General features: G+C 39.6%; 1 protein-coding gene across 11 annotated transcripts in view; it reads left to right on the top strand.

The window, feature by feature from the left end:
• SSBP2 (single stranded DNA binding protein 2) overlaps positions 1–24,315 on the top strand; it is a 286,817-nt gene that overhangs the window by 60,563 nt on the left and 201,939 nt on the right. For all 11 annotated transcript variants that reach the window (XM_024104522.3, XM_005288174.5, XM_005288173.4 and 8 more), the window contains exons 2-3: positions 9,740–9,812; positions 14,991–15,052. In XM_024104522.3, the coding sequence (XP_023960290.1) occupies positions 9,740–9,812; positions 14,991–15,052 (135 nt within the window). The remainder of the gene's footprint in view (positions 1–9,739; positions 9,813–14,990; positions 15,053–24,315) is intronic.

Below are 24,315 nucleotides of genomic sequence, written 5' to 3'. Positions count from 1 at the left end.
TAAAGTTCAAAGTGGGGAAGCAGCCTTGACACCAGGTCTATTCTTAAAACTTAAGTTGATGTAGCTACAGTGCTCAGGGGTTTGAAAAATCCACAACCCTGAGTACTGCAGCTGTGCTGACCTAACCCCTCTGGTGTAGATGTGGCTAGGTCATTAGAAGCATTTTTCCATCAACTGAGCTACGGTCACTCTGGGTGGTGGGGTTACCACAGTGACAACGGAAGAATCCGTTCTGTCTCTATAGTGTGCATCTACACTAGAAGGCTACAGCGGGATAGCTATTGCACTATACCGATGCTGCTGTAACTCCTATCGTGTAGACAAGTCCCTAGTTTAGGCCGAAGCTCTGCAGGCTTGTGCTTTCTGCCTGACAACCTTGCCACTGTGGGGGCCAATCTTCAAGACAGCACCATGGTTCTGGGTAATAAAGGCCCATTCATTAGTTGGCAAGTACTGTGGATTGTAATCCTGTTAAATGAAGTCCTTTTATTTTTAAATAATTAAATAATAATAAAATTTGGGTATCAGGCAGTATTGAGTCAGAAAGCATATGTATTTGGGATTAGGGTTTAAGAACATAAACCCTTGAGCAGCTATAAACTGTTAGAGCAGCTCACTGACAATGGCAAGCAGCTACTTGCACACGTAGTCCAATTAATTTCAGTGGGTCTAATCGCACAAATAACAGCTTTCTCATTGGAATAAAGAGTTCATAATCAGATCCTGAGCAGGCCTGGAACACCATGTGAACAACAAGCATAGCGGCTAGAATGGAACTACCATGAAGAAAAAGATTTTTTTTTAAAAAAGTTAAATTTACAATTCAGAGCAGGATGAATTTATGAAATAATTGTATTGGGGCCTCAAAACTTGCTGTACTTTTTCCCCCTACGTGTATAACTCAACTTCTGATTTTAAAAAGTTCCACATTATAAAAAAAAAAAAATGAAATTGAGGTATAGAGCAATTTTGAAAACTAACAAAGAAATAAGTTTGAGAAAGCATACTAAAAAAACTTATTTAGCAAGCTTCAAAGTTAAAACCATTTTTCAGTTGTTATAATATTTTTAAATACAGGCCCAATCCTGCAATCTCTTACTTTAAAGATAAACCTTATTTTTAAGTTAGTAAATCAACGAGATCTCAGACAGGAGGAGGGATTATGGAGTAATTGTTTGCCTCATCCTTTTTAAAATGTGTGCTGTTCTTCTGCTATTGCCCCTCCCCTCCCAAAAATATTACATATGGCTATTTACTATATTATGGATTAATCACTTATCAATTTTCCATTTCCTGTTTATTGTTAATATTAAGCTCAGATAGGATATTTTCTCATACAAAATTTTCCCCAAGTATCTAACGTTAAAAAAAAAAGAAACAAAAGTGACAGATTAATTTCTGTGATATTCACAGTTGAAATATTCTGACTATCCTTTTATGCCAGGTGTCAGACTTTCACGGCGTAATGGCTATTGCCACAATGAACGTACAAAATCTACTCGCACAAGAAATATATTGACAGTTTTTTGTGATCTCACTAATTCCCTTGTGGTAGATTTTATATAAAATGGACAACAACTTCCTAGCGCAACAATAAGATAAACTCTAGCTGTTGAGGATATCAAGAGTTACATAAAGTATACTTGACAGATTTCAGAGTAGCAGCTGTGTTAGTCTATATCTGCAAAAAGAACAGGAGTACTTATGGCACCTTAGAGACTAACAAATTTATTAGAGCATAAGCTTTCGTGGACTACAGCCCACTTCTTCGGATGCATCCGAAAAAGTGGGCTGTAGTCCACGAAAGCTTATGCTCTAATAAATTTGTTAGTCTCTAAGGTGCCACAAGTACTCCTGTTCTTTTTAAAGTATACTTGGAATACCACTTTGCCACTGTGCCAAGTAATAGGAACAGGAGGTTTTGGCTCTACCACATTAACTTTATAACATTCTAGTTTGTGATTATGTATAACCAGAACTTCAATTAAACCATATTGTTTAATTGGGACACATAGCTGTACAGAGCAAGAAAAATAACCTTGGTTTTAGGGTTGTCAAGCGATTAAAAAGATTAATCGCACTATTAAACAATAATAGAATACCATTTATTTAAATATTTTTGAATGTTTTCTACATTTTCAAATATATTGATTTCAGTTACAAAACAGAATACAAAGTGTATAGTGCTCACTTTATATTTATTTGTTATTACAAATATTTGCACTATAAAAATGAAAGAAATAATATTTTTCAATTCACCTAATACAAGTATTGTAGTGCAATCTCTTTATCATGAATGTTGAACTTACAAATGTACCAAAAAATCTACATTCAAAAATAAAACAGTGCAAAACTTTAGAGCCTACAAGTCCACACAGTCCTACTTCTTGTTCAGCCAATCGCTCAGACAGACGAGTTTGATTACATTTGCAGAAGATAATGCTGCCTGCTTCTTGTTTACAATATCACCTGAAAGCGAGAACAGGCATTTGCATGGCACTGTTGTAGCCGGCATCGCAAGATATTTACGTGCCAGATGCACTAAAGATTCGTACATCCCTTGATGCTTCAACCACCATTCCATAGGACATGCGTCCATACTGATGACGAGTTCTGCTCAATAACGATCCAAAGTAGTGCGGACTGATGTATGTTCATTTTCATCATCTGACTCAGATGCCACCAGCAGAAGGTTGATTTGCTTTTTTGGTGGTTTGGGTTCTATACTTTCAGAGTGTTGCTCTTTTAAGACTTCTGAAAACATTCTCTGCACCTCATCCCTCTCAGATTTTGGAAGGCACTTCAGATTCTTAAACCTTGGGTCGAATGCTGTAGCTATCTTTAGAAATTTCACATTGGTATCTTCTTTGCATTTTGTCAAATCTGCAGTGAAAGTGTTCTTAAAACAAACAACATATGCTAGGTCATCATCCGAGACATCTATAACATGAAATATATGACAGAATGTGGGTAAAACAGAGCAGGATACGTATAATTCTCCCCCAAGGAGTTCAGTCACAAGTTTAATTAACACATTATTTTTTTAAGAAGGGTCATCAGCATGGAAGCATGTCCTCTATAATGATGGCTGAAGCATGAAGAGCCATACAAATGTTAAGCATATCTGGCACGTAAATATTAACAGTGCTATGTGAACGCCTGTTCTCACTTTCAGATGACATTGTAATTAAGAAGCAGGCAGCAGTATCTCCCATAAATGTAAACAAACTTGTCTTAGCGATTGGCTGAACAAGAAGTAGGACTGAGTGGACTTGTAGGCGCTAACGTTTTACATTGTGTTGATTTTGAGTGCAGTTATATAACAAAAAAAAATCTGTATTTGTAAGTTGCACTTTCATGACAGAGATTGCACTACAGTACTTGTATGAGGTGAATTGAAAAATACTATTTCTTTTATCATTTTTACAGTGCAAATATTTGTAATAAAAATAATATAAAGTGAGCACTGTACGCTTCGTATTCTGTGTTATAATAGAAATCAATATATTTGAAAATGTAGAAAAACATCCAAAATAGGTAATAAATTTCAATTGGTATTCTATTATTTAACAGTGTGATTAATCACGATTCATTTTTCTAATCACGATTCATTTTGTTGAGTTAATCGCATGAGTTAATTGCGATTAATCGACAGCCCTACTTACTTTCTTTTGCCTTAAATCTCCCTAGCCATATGTAATGATTGCCTGTCTCCAACTGGATTAAGAAAATGGAATCTGAATTCTTACAATCATCTTACTGTTCTGACCCCAGCCCTTGAACTTCAGGAAACAATCAGAGTTAGAGCTGCTTTGCATTTCTATTCTTGTTGCCTGCTTTAGCAATATAGATTCAAGGTAGTTTGCCTACTCACTCCCTTTGAGATGTACCCCGAGAGTTAGAATTTGGGATATCCCTCCTTGAGTTATTAAGTCTGTCTTTACAGCTAGGCCAAGTTTCTGTTTCTCAAATGTCAACTTGTGGTTACAAGAGATAAAATATAATTTTAAGATAAGTAAATGAAGACACTGTAGTCTTGTATTTTCTCAGTGAATCCTTATAAAAAAAAGCTGTTTGACAATAACCTCCTTGCTGCCAAAAAGTATGGCTTAAGGGTACTGATTTTTCAATCAGGGTATGGCTTTCAGGATTCTACAAAGCCAGAAAGAGACTGGAGCTTTCAGACTTTCATGCATTGCTTTATAGAAAGTTAGTTTTCTTCCTAATCCCCTGATTTGAAGGTGAAGGAGTTTGTTATATAATTTTAATCAATGGACCTATTTGCTGAAGTGCTTTACTTTAAGTTAATAGGTTCTCATTAAACTTACTTATATCCTTTTCAGCATCTTGTCCCTATTATCTAACAAGTTAGTCCTGCAACATACTTAGAATTATTACTGTTGATTTCCTGGTAGTACCTTCAGGTGGTGACTAATTGACCAGAATGACTTAAAGGGTGTTTCAGTTTTGGAATCTGCGTGGATGTTTCTTATCACGTTTCCTTCTTTGACAGGATTATTGGCCTAGCAGATGAGGGGAAACAGTAAATGTGATATATCTTGATTTTAGTAAGATATTTAACACAGTTCCACCTGACATTCTTATAAGCAAACTAGGGAAATGTGGTCTTGATTAAATTACTACAAGGCGGGTGCATAACTGATTGAAAGCTTGTACTCAAAGAGTAGTTATCAATTGTTCACTATCAAACTGGAAAGATGTATCTGGTGAGGTTCAGCAGGTGTCTCTGCCAGGGCCAGTAATATTCAACATTTTCATTAATGACTTGGATAATGGAATGAACAGTATGCTTATAAAATTTGTGGATGACACCACGCTGGAAGGGGTTGCAAGCACGTTGGAGGACAGGATTAGAATTCAAAATGACTGTGATAGATTGGAGAATTGATCTGAAATCAACAAGATGAAATTCTGTAAAGACAAATACAATGTACTACATTTAGGAAGGAAAAATCTAATGCTCAACTACAAAATGGGGAATAACTAGCTATGTGGTAGTTCTGTTAAAAAGGATTTGGGGGTTATAGTGGATCACAAGTTGAATATGAGCTAGTAATGCGATGCAGTTACTAAAAAGGCTAACATAACTCTGGAATATATTAACAGGAGTTAAGACCACGGGAGGTTATTATCCAGCTGTACTCAGCCCTGGTGAGGCCTCAGATGGCATGCTGTGTCTAATTCTGGGCACCGCACTTTGAGAAAAATGTGGACAAATTGGAGAGAATCCAGAGGAGAGCAAGAAGAAATGATGAAAGGGATAGAAAACCTGACCTAGGAGGAAAGGTTAGAAAAATTGGACATTCTTGATAAAAGAAGGCTGTGTGAGGACCTGTTAATTGTCTTCAAATATGTTAAGGGCTGTTATAAAGAGGACAGTGATCAAGTGTTCTCTATGTCCTGTTAAGATGGGGCAAAAAGTAATGGGTTTAATCTCCAGTCAGGAAAATGTAGGTTAGATATTAGAATTTATTTTTTTTAACTGTAAGGATAGTTAAGTACTGGAATAGGCTTCCAAGGGAGGTTTTGGAATTCCTGTCATTGGAGGTTTTTAAGAACAGGTTAGGCAAACAACTGTTAGGAATGGTCTAAGTATATTTGGAACTGCCTCAGCATAGGAGTGAGACTAGATGACCTCTCAAGGTCCCTTCCAGCTGTGATTCTATTTTTCTGTGTACACTGTCTCAAAGGAAGAGCAGAAGCAAACAGAAAAACAAACCAGCGTAGCAAAATTCCAGCATTGAGGGTATCCAGAAAAAATAGTCTTGAATTCATAGAAGAGGTACATCAGCAAACCTCTGACACCGCTGATCAACATGTTGGTAGTTGCTGTGTTCTCAAGCTGGATGACACCAAATGACTTTGAGAGACTCTGCCTGTCATAACTGAGACTAAATCTGAGAAAAACCTGACCTATATAAAAATTTTGCTGCAGAAAATTTTAGGATGGGAGAAGCTGTACTAGTCACCGTGCTTTACCTCAACCTAGCTACTTACTATCATCTAGTAAGGGAGTGTGACAGCTTGACATTAATACTTGCTGTTTGGTAGTCCATTTCTTACACTAGTCTGTCAAGTAAAGACATTCTTTGTAAAAATCACTTCGGGCCTGAGCCCTTCTGAGGCAAAGTTTGTCTCATTGTTCTTTTCTTAGATACCAGCCCAGAAAATTAATCAGCAATTTTATCTGTCTGCTAATTTTTATATACCTAGATTATGTCCATTTTAACCTCCTTATTCTAGTCTTTCTTCATTGTGTAGTTGTAGTCACTACCTCCCTTAATCCCCCTTGTTGCACTGTAGCTCTGTATTACAACTTCTTTGATTTCTTCAACTGTCTTTCCACAGAGCTTCAGTTTTCGTTGATCCCTCTGCTGTGGCTAATGCAGAAAACAGTATTATTTTTCTTTTTATTTCTGAGGCAAATACATTTATTTTTGGATGAATTTATAATGCTAATTTCCCTAAAGATTTCCTGAACAAATAACAACAAGGGATGTAAAAAAATTAGAGATAAGAGCCAATTGGATTAGCCTGTGCTTTTCCTCCTGCTTCACTTTTGTACAAGGAAGCTGTTCCTCCGAATTGGTCCTAGACGTTTCTACCAGTGGGACTGTGCAATCACTCAATAAATATGATCCTAACCTTAGTTTCCCACAGGAGAGCCTTCTTCAAGACCTAAAACCAGGGATATCTTATGTCTTATTCCCTTGAAATCTGAACCGGTTTTTCATGTAGACAAGGTATTTTTGCATATTGTTCCACCTTTTCTTCCCACAGTTACTACTTTGATCATTTAAACCAGGATGTAATAATTCATCTCAGAAAATCTGTGGCATTATTATAAATCCCTTATTTTAATTTGCAGAGTATACTCACTTACACTGTAAAAGGTAGAGCTTTTAGAACTGGGATTGTTTTTTGTTTTGTTTTTTGGTCTGTGGGAATGCTACGCGGAAGCCTTGGGTTTTCAAAATACACACTGGCTAGAGGAGCAGAAAAGAGGTGTGCTTAATACTGGAGCTCCAATAGGGTGTTATCTGCTTCACAGGGTGGATCCAGGAGTCTTTAGATGAGATTTAAATTTTTTTTATAAAAAAATATTAAAGTACTATAGTGTAGGTTAGATATCTTTGTACAATATTTGCTGAAGCTTTGTGTAGATCAGGGGTCGGCAACCTTTCAGAAGTGGTGTGCCACATCTTCATTTATTCACTCTGATTTAAGGTTTTGCATGCCAGTAATACATTTTAACGTTTTTATAAGGTCTCTTTCTATAAGTCTATAATATATAACTAAACTATTATTGTATGTAAAATAAATAAGGTTTTGAAAATGTTTAAGAAGCTTCATTTCAAATTAATATAAAATGCAGAGTCCCCGGACTGGTGGCCAGGACCTGGGCAGTGTGAGTGCCACTGAAAATCAGCTCGTGTGCCGCCTTTGGCACGCGTGCCACAGGTTGCCTACCCCGGTGTAGATGGTAGTCTTATGACTTTGGTGTTTCTTCAATACATTTTTGGTTCTTGTGCTTTCCTGTTTTCCTTTGCAATGAGAGAAAGAATATGACCCTATCGATCCTTTTACATCTAGACTGTGAATTTAAACTAACAGAGATTATGCTGTTTTTAACAAAAAACAAAGAAGAAGAAAAAAAAACAGCTTCTGTGTCTCAGAAGTTTTTAAGTGTCAAGTTATCCTGATTATTTTTATAAAAAATTCATTTCTTTCCCTTTTGGATCATTCTGGTTTTAGATTTTGGCTACATCCACAAATTTCTTAAAATTGGAATGAGGATACAAGTAGAAAGAATTAAGTCACCAAGTTTCAGCTTTCTTGTTCACACTTGTAGTCTGACAAGTTGGAGCCAGGTAAACCATCAACTCTGGATTAAATAATGGAAACGTATGTTAGGAGTGAGAAACTACAGTATGAATGATCTTCTATCTCTCAAGGTTCTTTTATTGACACCCATCCCAATCTCTGAGAGCCTCGTTAGTAATTGAGCACCTAACAATATAGTAGCCTATTAAAATGCTTAAAATACTTTCCCCGCTATGGTGTTATGAGAATGGTGTTTAATGCAAATTAATATCAGTATTATTTTGTAAATACATGATATTCCTGAATTTAAAAATGTGCGTATTACCACCACTTTCAGGGCTAAGACTAGAAGGAATCAGAGGTTTTGTTACTTTAAGACATACAGGAGAAATCAAATGTATAGTTTTATTTATGATACTGGAAATATAGTAGAGGAGACTGAATACTCTAAGCAAAATATGAATCAAGAAAAATCTGTATTTTGGAACTTCTCCCTTGTATTTTATATTGTCACATTTTATTTTCACATTTTATAGACTATTAATTACTGTAGCAATCAATCAGTGCCTTTGCTGATTCTGAACTTTATCTGACCAAGTGGTAAAATGAACTGTCCTGAGCAGTACTAGACTTTCTCTACCTCTCTTTTGTACCTCTTTTTTTAGTAACACCACATTTTTTTAATATAAATCTTTTAAAAACAGCGACAGCGTTTAGTTCAAATTCTTCTCAGATTGATTGTATAATGAAAAACAAAGCCATTTTCTGTTTTAGACATACAACCTTAAAACAGTGTAATAGCCAGACTCCCTTTCTTTTCTTGGGCAGAGACATTTTACATACAATTTCTGTGCAGAGCAGTTTTTTCAGAACAGATGTAAATCCCCCCAAAAAGAAATGTATACTGGAAAGATCTTAAACTGCTGCATTGTGAGAAAAAGTGATATGCCAGGGAGAGGTTTCTTTTGGGAAAAGGTAGTGGGATAGAAAGCCTTTCACCTATAGGTCACTGATTCAAATCCAGTTTGTGTTATTAGGGCCTGAGCTTTGCCATTTCTGTGGGCTATGTGAGATGGTGTTCTCAGCCCTGGTTTTAGTGCACAGGTATTCACAAAATCTGCTCCACCATGCAATGAGCTCTTCATGGAGCCTCATTGATTTTAGTGGTGATTTGCCTGGCTAGGGGTCTACTTTTGTGGAGCTCATTCCAGAGCTGTGACCATAACTGACACCCTTACCGTCAATCTCAGTAGAAATACAAGGGATTCAGTGAATTTTATGATTAACTCACATTTTCCCCTAGGGAGATGGTCCCTCCCTCTACAACAGAGTTGGGGGTGCATTGATTATTGATTAAGCAAAGGAAGCTTTTACTGCTGCAGTCTGTGGTTTACATGTTCTGTAAATAAACAAAGGATATTGGTCAAAGGTGCTAACTGCTTGGTACCTTCCACAAGTAAAAATTGCTTTGAAAAAATAATTCAGTATTGCTATAATTTATGGATATGTTGTATTTTTTATTGCAGGCTTGGCTTGGTGTGGATAAATATAGAGCAGCAGTAACTGAACTGCTATGAGCTAACTGGGCATCTGTCCAAAATATCATTAAAATATTGACATAGACTAATTTGGGTTTTTTAATAATATTTTGTTAAGTGCTATTTAAACAGCTCTGCTATGATTGACCCACATACTCTAGTTTAAAAGTTGAGAATTGAGATAATAGTAGATCTGACACTTTTAGTACATGATGTTTTCTGCAATCAAGCAGTACATAGTTCAATATGTTAATTTCTGAGACTATTCGTAAAGAAAAAAAAAGCAACAAACCAAACCAGAGCAAACAACAAACAGATTTTCTATACTGAATACCTTTTGTTCATTCATTTTCCAGGTTAGCACTGTATGTATATGAATATCTGCTCCATGTAGGAGCACAGAAATCTGCCCAGACATTTTTATCAGAGGTATGTTTCCCATTGTTTTCTTCTCTTTCACAATTTTGATAGTGTGTGCAAATAGAATAACTGTATATGTTTTTTTTAAAAAAAGGAATAAAACAACACAGTGGATATCAGTTTATACTGATAAACTTGGATTTTTAAGTCTATGCTAACCAGGTGTTCACCCATCTCTGGCAAAGGCATCCCCAACTTCGCAAAACAATTCACTGGTGTGATTTGTACCCCGTCCTTCCATGTCTTTCACCACATAAAGATCCCACTTGTTTTCTGTAACAAATGTGGCATTTAGGGAATACATAATTTTATTAGTATTTGCTTGGGATGACCTGTATAACTTACTCATGGTATCACCACCTGTGGATAATGCAGCCATTCTAAACACATGGCAATGAAATGTTTTATACTATATTATATTTCCAGACTGTCCCTGTTGTATATACTCTATAGATAATGTTGACCAGCAATAGTCTCAGTACATATCCATATGATACCAATTAACAACTTCTCTTAATTTCAAGAAGCAATTATGTATTATAACTACTTGTATCCTGTTGATTAACCAGTTTTAACACCTGATGGTACTTTTGCCTTTTACCCTATGTTAATTTTGTCTTCATAGTCTTTGTTAAAGGACTCTGTAAGTCTTTTGAAAATCCAAGTAAATTAGTTCTCAGAAACCTTTGTTTATGATAGGAAAAAATGACAAGTGTGTCAGAGATGCTGAACTCCTTTTTAAAATCTCTCTTTAACAAGAATATTTAAGAAAATAAGTTGACAAGTGGGAAGTAAAGAAGAGGTTGGGAAAACAGCATTGAATAAAGAGCAGGCAAGGTAATAACTTGGAAAATTTCCACATCTCAAAATCAGTTATCCCAGGTGGCACAGATTCAAATAGTAATAAATTTATTTTGCTACTGATGACTTTTTGAACAGTCCTGGACAACTGGCATGCCACTGGAAGACTGGAGAAAAGCAAATTTGTGGTAGAACTTTTAGTTTTTTTTTAAAGTAAAGAGTGTTTCCAGCAGTTACCATCTGATATATCCAGTTTTTCTCTCTATTGAAGTAGGGGCAAAATAATTAAGAGAAAAATATAAAAAATTAATAGGATAATTTGTCTCAGCAAAACCAGCATTCATTTATAAGGAATAAATTTTGCAGGGTAAAGCTTTGCTTATTTTGTTTTTAGGGTAGGTTTGCAAAGTGAGTAGATGAGGGGAACATTTTAGGTATGACATTTGAATTTTGGAAAAGCCTTCAATATGGTGTCTCCCAAAATCTTGCTGTCAAAATTAATTTAAATCTGAGAAGATAGAAGCGCTGTAAAATGGACTAATAGTGGCTGAATTATCATGAACAAGAGGCCGTGATAAATAGCAACATTGAATTGGTGTGCGGTATCTACTAAATACTGCAAAGATCTGTGGGCTTCATTTAACTTCTTCATTAATGGTGTAGAAGAAGGAGTAAACAGAACATTGATGGCATTTATAGAAGATACTATGTTGGGATAAATTACAATTATCTTAAATTTTAAAATAATACAAAGTGACATAGAAAGATTAGAAATCTGGGCTGAAGATAATAAAATATGATTCATCTCAAAAACTGTACACTAATACATTTGGAGGGGAAATAATCCAAAACAGATAAATCAGTGGGGCAGAGAATCCTGGCAAGCAGAAATGATGAAAGAGATAATAGAGTGATAGTGGATAGCAGATTAGATATGTGTTTGCAATGCAATATGGGTGCCAAAAAAAACAGTTCAGTTTTGGGGTGCACATGATGAATCTCTGTATCACAGATAAAAAGAGAGTCCTTTTTTTCCTATATAAGTTTGGTGCATCTGAATTGCTACATTCAGTTCTGAATATCTTGTTATGAGAATTATATTGGCGTATGAGAGGGCAATGAGAGAAGAGCAACAAAAATGAAGTCAGCTGGATGATTAATTTGTAAGGGAAGATGAAGACTTAGATTCTCCAGCATGCTTTGTCCTCTTTGTTTTGATCCATACGTGCAATGGGACTACAAACCCACCAGACCAGGCCAAATTAAGATTCTTATGGTGTGGGGGATTTGCAGGTTACATAGTAGTATGGTAACCAGATGTCCCGAGTTTATAGGGACAGTCCCAATAGTTGGGGCTTTTTCTTATATGGGCTCCTATTCCCCCCCACCCCCGTCCCGATTTTTCATACTTGCTGTCTGGGCACCCTACATAGGAGGCACTCTTAAGCCACATTCTCTTCTGGTTCCAGTTTAGGAGGCAGGGCCAGAAGAAAGAGGCATGGCTTGAGCACCTACATGTTCTAGCAGTTCTCAACTGAGCATAACAGTCCGTGGGGCTATTTAAGGCCAAAATAATTTAGAACAGTTCTGAGGCTGAGAATTTGGCCCTAAAAGAACTAAATATGTATAACTTAGCTAAGCAATGACTAACAGTTTATACTTTATTTGAAAAGTGTAAGCAACAAAGATCATTATTTAAAGTTGTACAAGAGTGTAACTATGAGTAATGGGACAAAATTAAGAAAGGGAAAATTTCAGATGGATATCAGGAAATCTGACATTGCAATCAATTAGTCTGTAAAATAATGTTGTAAGGAATTTTTTTAAGCTTTCCCAGATTTTGTGATACTCTGTTTTTTAAATGAATTTTCTTAAAACTAAGATTCACAGTAGTCCTAGAATCCCATTGGGTTCTGTCATAGTTACAGGGTGAGCTGCACTATGGACCCTTTCATAGTCCCCTCTCAAGTGCACCCCTCAGGAGACAGGCTTTGCTTCCTTAACCTCTTTAAAGGGTGGAACTTTGGAGGTCAATCACTTTTAGATTGAATCTCTGAGTTGCAGCCCCTCCCCCCCCCCATTAATCAACTGTGGCTCCCCTAGCAGGGCTTGATTCCCGAAAGAGAATTTCCTTCAGGAAATGTGACCAACAATTGATAAAGTGACTCAAAACAGCTTTTCCAAAACCAACGTATTGTTTATTCACCAAAGGATGGTAACAAGTGAAGAAAATGGGTAAAACAGCAAATGGCCTACACACCTGGGTCTTACCAAAACTAGCAAGGAAAGGATAAGGTATAGGTAACTTCCACCTAGCCCAGGTAACCTGACATCTGGGCTGGTAGGGACAGGCTCCTCTGCAGCAGGTTCTCTTTCCCTTGTATCTGTCCCAGTGTTTTCCCCCAGCTGCTTTTCACTCACTCTCCATGCCCCTTCCTCTCTATGCAGGGCTTTTTTAACAGTTCAGTGTCTTTTCTCCTAGTCCTGGAAAAATTATCCGGCTGGTGACAGTAAGATAGGTATTTCCCTATTAATAGCCTGCTCATTGTTCTCTTAAAGACCCTTGATATTTTCCCTGAAGATATCTCTGGAATTGTTTCATTTCCTGCCTGCTCTTCCTAACAGACTCTTTAGATTTAAATCTATGCAGTCAGACAGATTAATATCCAGCAGGTAAACAGAAGAACATATAATCTTCATAAAAAATAAGAGAGAGCTCTCTCTTATTTTCCACAGGCTCTTGTTTTGAAGATGCTGACTGGGGTGAAATGTACCCCTGTGAAGAGGGCCAGCACAAAGCCTAAGCACCAGTTAAATCCCCCTCAAGCCATGTTTTGAAGGATTTAAGTAGTACATAGGCTTTATGTTGGCCCTCTGCACAGGTATGAATTTTACTCCAGATCAATGACTTTCCAGTGTTCATTAACGATTTTGGTGTTAAGTACATACTGCACATCTTTCTTAGTACATTACTTTGTTTATTTTAGAACCCGTTGAAGAATAGCATCTGTTCCAGGTGATTTACTTAATTTTTCAAGTTATTCCCAGTGGATGCATGTAGTCTTCTTGATTCCAGTGCATTTGAAGAGTTTTTAAAAAATTGTTTTTATACTTCTTGCTTTGCCTTTTATTCCAATTTACACTTTATCTGGTATAGTTTACGCAGGATTTCTGTATTTGAAAGGATGCTTTTTATATCCCTAGCTATCATTATTTATGTTTCCTCCTGAGCCCTGTGTAGTTAGTTCATAGTAACTGACTTTACCAGCAGAAGGATATAAAAAATAGTCCCAATAAATTAAAAAAAACCCTATAAAATAGTTTTGCTGTTAAGTAAGCAGCACTTACACAATACATCATAACATGGTAGAACAGATTTATTGGTGCTTGTTTGGGATGACCTTTGGGCTGTGTGTATCCTCTTCTTGCCAGCTATATGCAGACCTTCTAGGTGTCTGATCAGCTGTTCTTGAAATTCCGTGAGAATTGGGCCTTGAAATTCAATGGGAGTTAGGTACCAAACTGTCTCAAACTTTTCTTCTGAAAAATCCAAGCTTTAACCATTGTCCATTTTATTAAGAATATTATTTTTATACATCACCACCTTTCATACCGAAGGACCCCCAAGCACTTCACAAAAGTAGAACTCATTTCATTCACCACTGACATAGAAGCGCTGCTACCTCTCTGTCATAATGTTGCATGTTTAAACACCAATACTTCTCCATAGTTTAGGACAGCAAGTAAATAATACTATATCCAACTGTAACTAGTGGAGGGATTTGTGATATCCCCTATGTCGTAGCTAAATTCCTATTTTTAGATATTCCCTTCTACCTAACAGCTGTACCTTTGTGAAAATTACTGTTGAATATTAGTTACCTCTAGCACTACTACAATGCTCCTTACCACGCTGAAATACTGGTGCAATTTGGACCAGGAGGGAAGACTGCCACCTGCTGAGCCATTAGGATTACCCTTGGAGCATCTTGAGTTTTTCTTAAAATTCTCTGACTCATGTGCACTGTATACAATTTTTAGAGCTACTTTTAAATGTATTACTTTTAATTTCTCTCTCATACCTGTACATTTGGGCTTAACTAAAACATCTAGCTTAAGGGCAGAGGGATACAAAATGTAGTACCAATAAAATTTTTAAAAACACTAAAACATTTCTAAAATAGGTTTTCTGCAAAATATGTGACAAATGCTGAGTACATGGTGGTACGATGTGTTAAGTTATGTGGTCATCCCAAATTCATGATGATAAATATTTTTCGAACTGCACAATAATCTATTATTTCTTTCCTATCTGGTTGATTAGTTAATGTATCTTGTTCAGACTGAGTGGAAAAGCATAAAATACTTGATTTTTATTCCTTTTAGATAAGATGGGAAAAAAACATCACATTGGGGGAGCCCCCAGGATTCTTGCACTCTTGGTGGTGGTAAGTGTTAATAATTTTCTTTCCTTCCAATTAAAGTAGGTTGAGAGTGGAGTCGAAGGGCTAGGCTTAAAATTGGAGCAAAAAGAACAGTAAAATACCAAATATTCATCCTTGTTTTAAGCTGAAAAATTCTTTTTTATTAAACTTTTTGATGAAAGAAATTCAGGTGAATTTTGTACAAATTATACTGAGTTCATCAAGAATAATTGGTGTAGAAAACAATGAAAGAAGCTAATAATAACAATGGAGTCTCCTAAAAAACATACCCAAGAGGCATAGCCATATTGTTTTAGATTTCATTTATTTCCCCTATTTTTTTTCTAAGAAAAGACGCAGTTCCATGTTGAAGTCCTTAGCCTGTGGTATTTGTCACTCCAGTTGTTTCTCCAAAACTTTCTTTTGCTAGGGCAAAAGTGTGTATTATGAAGTTGACAGTGTTAGCACATCATATTAGAACTGGAACAGGTTTCAATACTTTGTTTGCAGTGAGTCTTGCAGTAAATAATGCATTTAAAAATAAGTTTTCATATGGGAAAAAATTGAGTTAAGAATACAAGCAGAGATGATAAATTGTATACTGTCATTGGAAAATGACATAAAATACACTATCCACATTACTGCCTGTGGCCCAAATTCACTATAGCACTTAAGTACATACTTAACTTGAAGCATGTGCTTAAGTCTCATTGAAGTTGAAATATGACTTAAACGTGTTCTTAAGTGCTTTGCTAAATAGGACTGGACTTAAGCCAGTGTCAGAGGGTTACTGAACTGATTTGCTATATAAGGAGTCTGGGGAGCCAGGAGAGACAGGTCAGAAATATGGGAGACATGGATGGTGGAGATTCCAGAGCCATAGGAAGAGCTAGGGAGTCCCCCTGTGGCTATCATCCTATATAAGGGGCAGGGATCTGGAAGAAAACAAGGTTGAAGGAAGTCAGTGGCCTCCAGAGTGGGAGAGGGGGCATTTCCTGCCAATGTTTGAGTGCAGGGGTGAAGGAAGGTCATGAAGAGAGGCTTTGTGGCCACTGTCCTGTACAAGGAGCAGGGACTGGGAAAGAACCCAGGAAGGATATGAGACTTTCATTAAGCCCAAAGTGGGCGGATGTTGTTTATGTTATTGCTTCATTTTAGCATTTGAACTTTACTGGGGATGATGGGAATAAACCAAGAACCCTCCATTTGAAGGAAGATTAGGGACTGAAGAAGATTTTAGAGTGACAAAAGACAGCAGAGGCAGAGTTGTTTTGAATTATGATATGGTACTTTAATTTATGTCTTTGAGACATGTATAATAATAAATTACCTTGGGACAAGGCTATCAACCCAAGAGAGTGCTGGAGTGTTTGAAGGGACTCTGAATGGGGTGAAACTGATGCTGGACATCTGTAGGGTACCTTCATGCCACCAGGAGGCACTCAAGGATGGCCTCGCTTGTTAAACCCACACTTAAAGTTTTCCACAACTCGAATTGGGCCTTTAACATCTACAGCTGATATCCACATGGTCAAATCAATGAGTTCACTCATGCTCATTTGGAAGAATTCTATGGTGTCGGCTTACAAAGTAGTTTACTAATATCAACAGGGAAAGCTAAATAATTATTTATATGGGCAGCATAAAAAACTTTGCAAATCCCATCTCTTCCTCAGGTAGCCCATTATCTCTGACAAGTATGCTACATGAGTGCCTTATACTTTTTCACATATGATCACACTTACTTACATGTATCTATGTGTCTGCGTGTATATATAGCATCCCAAAGTTTACTATTGGAACTGTGGATGAAAATGTAATTCATAGGAACTGCTGTTTAGCCAAGCTGAATTGTATCTATATGGAGATTCCAGACACATCTGATATGTACATATCTACTCTATGAATGGATAATCAAGATGATTACTGACAACAAAGGATGAAGTTACAGGTGACATAGTAGTTCCACCTGGCCCCAGGAAAGTATGTAATAAGTACACAACTGTGCAAAGTGGCATAATCACTACCAAATGTGTTTCAGAGTAGCAGCCGTGTTAGTCTGTATCCGCAAAAAGAAGAACAGGAGTACTTGTGGCACCTTAGAGACTAACAAATTTATTAGAGCATAAGCTTTCGTGGACTACAGCCCACTTCTTCGGATGCATATAGAATGGAACATATATTGAGGAGATATATATACACATATACAGAGAGCATAAACAAGTGGGAGTGGTCTTACCAACTCTGAGAGGCCAATTAATTAAGAGAAAAAAAACTTTTGAAGTGATAATCAAGCTAGCCCAGTACAGACAGTTAAGAAGTGTGAGAATACTTACAAGGGGAGATAGATTCAATTGAATGCTATATATACACGCAGACACATAGATACATGTAAGTAAGTGTGATCATATGTGAAAAAGTATAAGGCACTCATGTAGCATTCAATTGAATCTATCTCCCCTTGTAAGTATTCTCACACTTCTTAACTGTCTGTACTGGGCTAGCTTGATTATCACTTCAAAAGTTTTTTTTCTCTTAATTAATTGGCCTCTCAGAGTTGGTAAGACCACTCCCACCTGTTTATGCTCTCTGTATATGTGTATATATATCTCCTCAATATATGTTCCATTCTATATGCATCCGAAGAAGTGGGCTGTAGTCCACGAAAGCTTATGCTCTAATAAATTTGTTAGTCTCTAAGGTGCCACAAGTACTCCTGTTCTTCTTTTTACCAAATGTGTGTGTGTGTTTTTTTTTATTAAGAGTTCTGTATCTGAAATTCTATAAGGAAACTTTGCTCCTTATGTCTTCCTGACCTCTGTGTTCACTTTTAATAGTGGTTGCCTGCAGTGGAATTGTCAGTACACCAATTAAAGTTTTCCTAAATTATGAACTATAGCATGATGACCAAAAGATAAATCTAAGGAATTAAACTGGGTCTCTCCTATTATAGGTCTGGCTTGACATGAGTAGTTGGCTATGGGTAATGGCTCATTTCTTGGGAGACAGAATTAGGGAGGCAAATGGGTCAATAAGCTAAAAGACAGCTAAGGTAAGGATTACCCAGGGAACCATTTACAACAGACAAAATAAGCTGAAACATAAAACAGAATAACTTTGGATGTGTGGTATGCCCTATACCCACCTCCTATGCTTGAGTTGGATCAACGCAGCGTAACATCATTGTATGCCAAATAAAGGAACCCAAGTAATCAGGCTGGAGTTGAACTGAGTTCTTGGGGAACCAATTGAAAGAGGTCTGAGATCAGCCAAATAAAACTCAATTTTGATCTTATTCTTTAAAGTGATTTAGTAAATAGCAGATCTTTTGATTCCAGGGCCTTTGAGACTGCAATGATAAAATACCTCAAACATTATATGTAAACATTGTTTATTTTATTCAGTTAATACAGCTGGCTAAATCCTGTTAAAAACAGTTCAGAGGGAGAAGTATATAAACTCTGTTTTAACACTGTTTTTAAACACTGCTCCATTCCAAAGTGTAAAAAGGGCCTGATAAAGGCATCACAATTTCCCCCCACTATTTTTAATCCAAGACGTATATCATGGTATTCTTTCCTACTTCTTACATTTACCCATATATATATGCTGATTTATTGTCTTTTGGTTAAGGCACAGTACAGCGACTTAGAAGATCTAAGTACTATCCCTGTTTTTTTCCCCACTGTCTTACTGTGTGACTTTGGACAAGTCTCAGCCTTTTTGTGCCCCATGTAGTGTTTTGTGGAAATAAATGTAGGCACACACAAGATATGAGGTTAATATAGAGTTCCAACCATTGCTCCATACGCTAACAGTTTGTGCACTAAACTAACTTGCAGCAGTGCTGATATTCTTGGACTAAACTATAGTGGTCTTAATGGGGGACATCATTACATCCTCAGAGAATCAGAAGATAGTTTTTTCTTACCTTACAGGGCCATCATCAGGCTTAATTCATTAATATTGTGATACAGGCGGGCCAGGGAGCAGTGGTAGAGTGCTAGAGGGGAAATATATAAGCCCAAGGCTAATGAAGGCGTGGTTCCCTGGAGACTAGGGAGGGTGGCTACAGGTCAATTGGAGCACCTGCAGTCAATTAAGGCCCTGTCAGGAACCTAATAAAACCCCCTGCTTCAGGCAGTCAGAGAGGAGGAGGAAGGAGAGAGAACTGGAGCTTGGAGGTGTGCTGTGAGACTTGAAAGATCAGGGAACCAAAGTAAGGGAGACTCTGCCCCAGCAGGGGAGGGAGACTCCCTTCCCCAGCATTTAAGGACCGAAGGTACCCCGCCCAAGGGGGAAGAGGGTAAGAACCCACAAGGGTTGAGAGGGGCTGGGGCTCAGAGTGAGGAGCAAACCCAGACCCTTCCCCTGCTTCCCTTCTTTACCACCTTCCCGGGCCACTAGTGGGGCCCTCAGCACCTCAAGAGCAAGGGCGAGGGGTGGCATCTTAGCCCCCGCCAAGAAAAGCTCAGGACCCACCATACTAACATCAGCCATCTTGTCACACGTGGTGTCAGGAGTGGGATTACTGCGCTGCGAACATAATCCAGGGTGGGTCCCGACCACCCTGCCTGAAGATGGAGGATGTGGTCAAAGCACTGGTGCAAGCCACTGCTGCCCAGCAGGAGGCTACCTGGGTCCAGGCAGTTGCCCAACAGGAGGCCATGCGGCTGCAGCAAGAGGCCAATCACCTGTTGATGACCCAGACCACCCAAGATTGGGCCATACTGCAGGAACTAGTGAACCAGGTGAAGGCCCTTATAGAGCTGAGCCGCGGCTATGATGGGATACGGGCCAGCTACTGTCTGCAGAAAATGACCCAGGAGGATGATGTGGAGGCGTACCTCCTGGCCTTTGAGAGGACAGCCCTGCGGGAGGCCTGGCCTTGAGACCAATGGTTGGGCATCGTCGCCCCATTTTTTTTGCGGGGAGGCCCAGAAGGTCTACTATGATATGACCGCAGAAGAGGCGGCAGATTACCCCCGACTGAAGGGCAGAGGTAACGATGGCCTTGCGAGCCCGGAGGTTCCATGAATGGCAGTACTGTGAAGATAAGACACCGCAATCACAACTATTTCACCTAATCCACCTAGCCCAGAAGTGGTTACGCCCGGAGGCTCTCAGCTTGGAGAAGATGGAGCTTCTGGTGCTGGACCACTATACGAGGAGACTACCTTCGGGCCTCCGAGCCTGGGTAGGTCAGAATGACCCCTCCACCTATGATGAACTGGTCACCCTTGTAGAGAGACAACTGGCAGCCCGTGAATTGTTCGAAAGCCTGGGAGGTGAAACACGGCGTTTCAGGAAACCAATCCCGACCCCGAGGCCCCGGATCATCGAGAACTCCAGGAAGGCCATTGCTGGAAGAACAGGCACCAAGGAGTGGCCTGAGACCCCAAAAGGACCTGAGGGTCCGGGAGAGAGGGTTGGGGGAGCGAGTCAGAGGGCCCAGGATAGAGGGCAACCTCTGGAATGAGATATCACTGTTATGAGTGTGGGGAGTTGGGGCATATAGCAGCTCGGTGCCCCAACAGGGAGGAACCCATGCAATGTAATCTGGGGAATCCCGGGGACCAATGTGGCCTAATCAGCCTGGTGGGGGTCGTGACGGCCCCACATGAGTACACCAGGACGGTAAAGATGAACGGCATCCAGACCATAGCTTTGGTGGACTCTGGGAGTGCTGTCACATTGATCTCAGGGAAGTTAGTGGGGCAAGAGCACTGGAGTGACATGTATCCACGGCACAGTAAATTTCTACCCCACAATTCCAATATGGATTGAGATCCAGGGAAACATTACCAAGATGACTGCAGGGGTGGTCCCCAAGCTCCCCTACCTAGTCTTAATTGGCAGGGACTTTTGTGGGTTTGAGAGCCTACTCCCCCCCTCATTGAGTTAGGGGAGGGATGTAAACCTCAAGCAGAGTTTGAGGTGCCCATGGATGACCCTACCACAATTTTTGCTGGGTTTTCCCCAGAGTTATTTTCACCCCCTGGGAAGTCCCAGAAATCCAGACAAGAAAGGAGGGCAGACAAAAGATTAGGAACCAGTGTTTATACCAATAGAATAAAAACCATCAGGATCTTATTAAGAGGGATAAGGCAAAGATGCCACATTTATTGTAAATATAATGATAAAGCAAAAGATAAAAGTAAACAACATTGTTTGACTACTTATTCCTTACACACACACACATATATATAGATTCATTCACACAATCATTCATTCAAGTTCTGTATAGGTGTTATAGTTACCAGTCTAGAAGTTGCTCATGCCAAGTTACTGGCCAGGTACCTTGGTCATGAGGATGGAGCCGAATCTGTGTCAGGTGCTCCTGGAGGCTGGCACCAGAACCAGAGACTCAAAATCCTCAGTATTGAGAGTCCATTCTTCTAGGAATTAATTCCTATGTTAGTCTATGGGAGCTGTTTCATTCTGCTGTTGCTGACTCAATCAGCAGATGGCACATTCCTGGGCACATTCCTGGTAGCTCCAAACTGTCCAAAGTTTGTGTTTCTCATCCTTCCAGGTGATGGGGTGGATCCCAGTTTACCCTCCGGGGGTTCTGGTGGTCCATTTTACACATTCTTTGGCCGATGGATACTCCCTTTCTAGGCTGGCACCTCACTAACCATTCATGTACATCAAGCATTCATCAACATACATTCCATAACTTAACCATATTTTAATTTACTGTCTCCACCACTTTCAGGGTGTGTGCTAATTCATTTGAGACTCCCAGCCCTTTAATTACAGAGGGTAGGGGTCTAGGAGCCGTTGCTGTTACAATGAAGTGAAAGTCACTTAACCGCTTATAGTGTTTGTTTATATTGTATCAGTTACTTCAAGAACAAAGTCAATTAACTTGTTTGTAAGTTTTACATAGTAATAAAGTATCTTTCACAAGATAGATACAATCAATGGTTTCTACAGACCAGTAGCTTACAAGTTTTAACAGAAGACCCAAGAGATTTTTGTACTTGGTGAAACTGTTGGATTTTAAAGTGTGGGGGACAAATTATTGGGGGGTCACTGTCACTTGGGTGAATCACTTAGTACCTTCTTTAATATCCCTACACCAGGATTTTGGCGGCAAACCAGAGAGCTGCCCTGGTTGGGAGAAGGCCCCGTGGAGACCTAGAAATGGCCCCCAGCACAGGCACCCCAAGAGAAGGAGGGGAGCCCAATCCAATAGAATCAGGCCAGATAGGTCCCACATGCGAATGTTTTGGGCACGACCAAGCCAATGACCCATTGTATGCGAACCTGAGGGAGGAGGTAGTAGAGGTAAATGATGTGCCAGTTGAAGGGAAAACCAAAGGCCCAGGGCCATACTATATAATCAAACAGGATATGTTGTATTCGGTAGTGCCAATACAGGGGGAAGTAGTAGAGCAGCTCTTGGTGCCATGGAGGCACACAAGGGCCGTATTAGAGTTAGCTCACAGTCATCTGTTTGGGGGACATTTAGGAGCAGACAAGACCCTGGATAGAGTCCTAAGGAGGTTCTACTGGCTGGGGGTACAGGCAGAAGTCCAGCGCTATTGTGCCTCCTGCCCAGAGTGCCAGCTGCGTAGCCCCCGATCTCAGTCAAGGGCCCCGTTAGTACCCTTTCCTATAATTGAAGTTCCTTTTGAAAGGATAGCAATGGCTCATTAGAAAGAATGGCGTGGGGCCACCGAAGCATACTCGTCATCCTGGACTATGCTACATGTTACCCCCGAAACCATTCCTTTAAGAAACCCCACGTCCAAGGCAATCGCAAAAGAACTGGTGCAGGGTTTTGCTAGGGAAGGCATCCTGAAGGAGATCCTGACAGACCAAGGGACTCCCTTCATGTCAAGAGTAATGCAAGACTTATGTACCCTGCTCTGCATCCACGCCTTGTGGACTTTGGTCTATCATCCCCAAACAGATGGTCTGGTTGAGCGATTTAACTGCACTCTTAAGAGCATCATCTGAAAGGTGGTGGCCCAAAGTGGAAAAAGACTGGGATACCCTCCTACCATACCTGATGTTTGCAATACGAGAAGTTCCCCAAGCATCTACTGGTTTCTCCCCCTTTGAGCTACTGTATGGACGCCACCCACGTGGCATATTTGACATTGTGAAGGAGGAATGGGAGGAACAACCCAATCTGGGGAAGAATGTCATTGCACACATAGCCCACATGAGAGAATGAATAGCCCAAGTGACCCCCATAGTACGAGAGCATTTGGAGAAAGCACAAGAGGCCCAACGAACCTACTACAATCGTCAGGCAAAAACATGGAAATTTCAACCAGGCAACGGGCGCTGGTGTTGGTACCAGCAACAGAAAGTAAGCTCCTGGCCAGTTGGCATGGACCCTATGAGATCGTGGAAGCTGTTGAGGAGGTGAATTATAAGGTTAAGCAGCCAGACCATCAAAGGCCAGAGCAGATATACCACGTCAACTTACTGAAACCCTGGCTCGATCGTGAGACGTGCCTGGCCGTCCTACCGGCTCCATCCCAGGCAGATGGCCCACAAGGGCAAGTAAAGATATCCCCCGAATTAGCCCCAGAACAATGAACAGAGGTCGTTGAAATGATCCAGTGGAACCAAGATGTGTTCTCCACACAACTAGGCCGTACGACGCTGATTCAACACCACATCGTCACCTGTCCTAGAGCAAGGGTGACGATAAAACCATATCGCATACCAGAGGCAAAAAGAGAAGAAATTAGGGCAGAAGTAAGGAAGATATTGGAACTTGGGGTGATTGAGGAATCACACAGCCAGTGGTCCAGCTCTGTCATCTTGGTCTCCAAGCCTGATGGCAGCCTGAAGTTTTGTAATGACTTCCGGAAGTTAAATGAGGTATCCCAATTCGATGCCTACCCAATACCACGTATTGATGAGCTAGCTGGTGGATCAGTTAGGCAATGCCCTATACTTGACCACCTTGGACTTGACAAAAGGCTACTGGCAGATCCTTCTGGCTGAGGATGCCAAGGAAAAAAACGTTTTCTCTACACCTGATCGCCTTTTCCAATATACCGTCCTCCCTTTTGGGCTCCATGGGGACCCCGTGACTTTCAAACGATTGATGGACAAATTACTTTGACCCATCTAAGTATGCTGCCGCCTATTTAGATGATGTGGTGATCCATAGCCCTGACTGGGAGATGCACCTGGGGAAAGTGGAAGCGGTACCAGATACTCTTAGACAGGCTGGCCTCACCACTAACCCATCCAAATGTGCAATAGGGTTAGCCGAGGCCAGATACCTCGAGTATGTAGTCGGAAGGGGCCTGGTG

Source organism: Chrysemys picta, chromosome 6, assembly GCF_011386835.1.
Source record: "Chrysemys picta bellii isolate R12L10 chromosome 6, ASM1138683v2, whole genome shotgun sequence".
Classification (NCBI taxonomy): Eukaryota; Metazoa; Chordata; order Testudines; family Emydidae; genus Chrysemys; species Chrysemys picta.
This window is presented reverse-complemented; position numbering and strand designations above follow the sequence as displayed.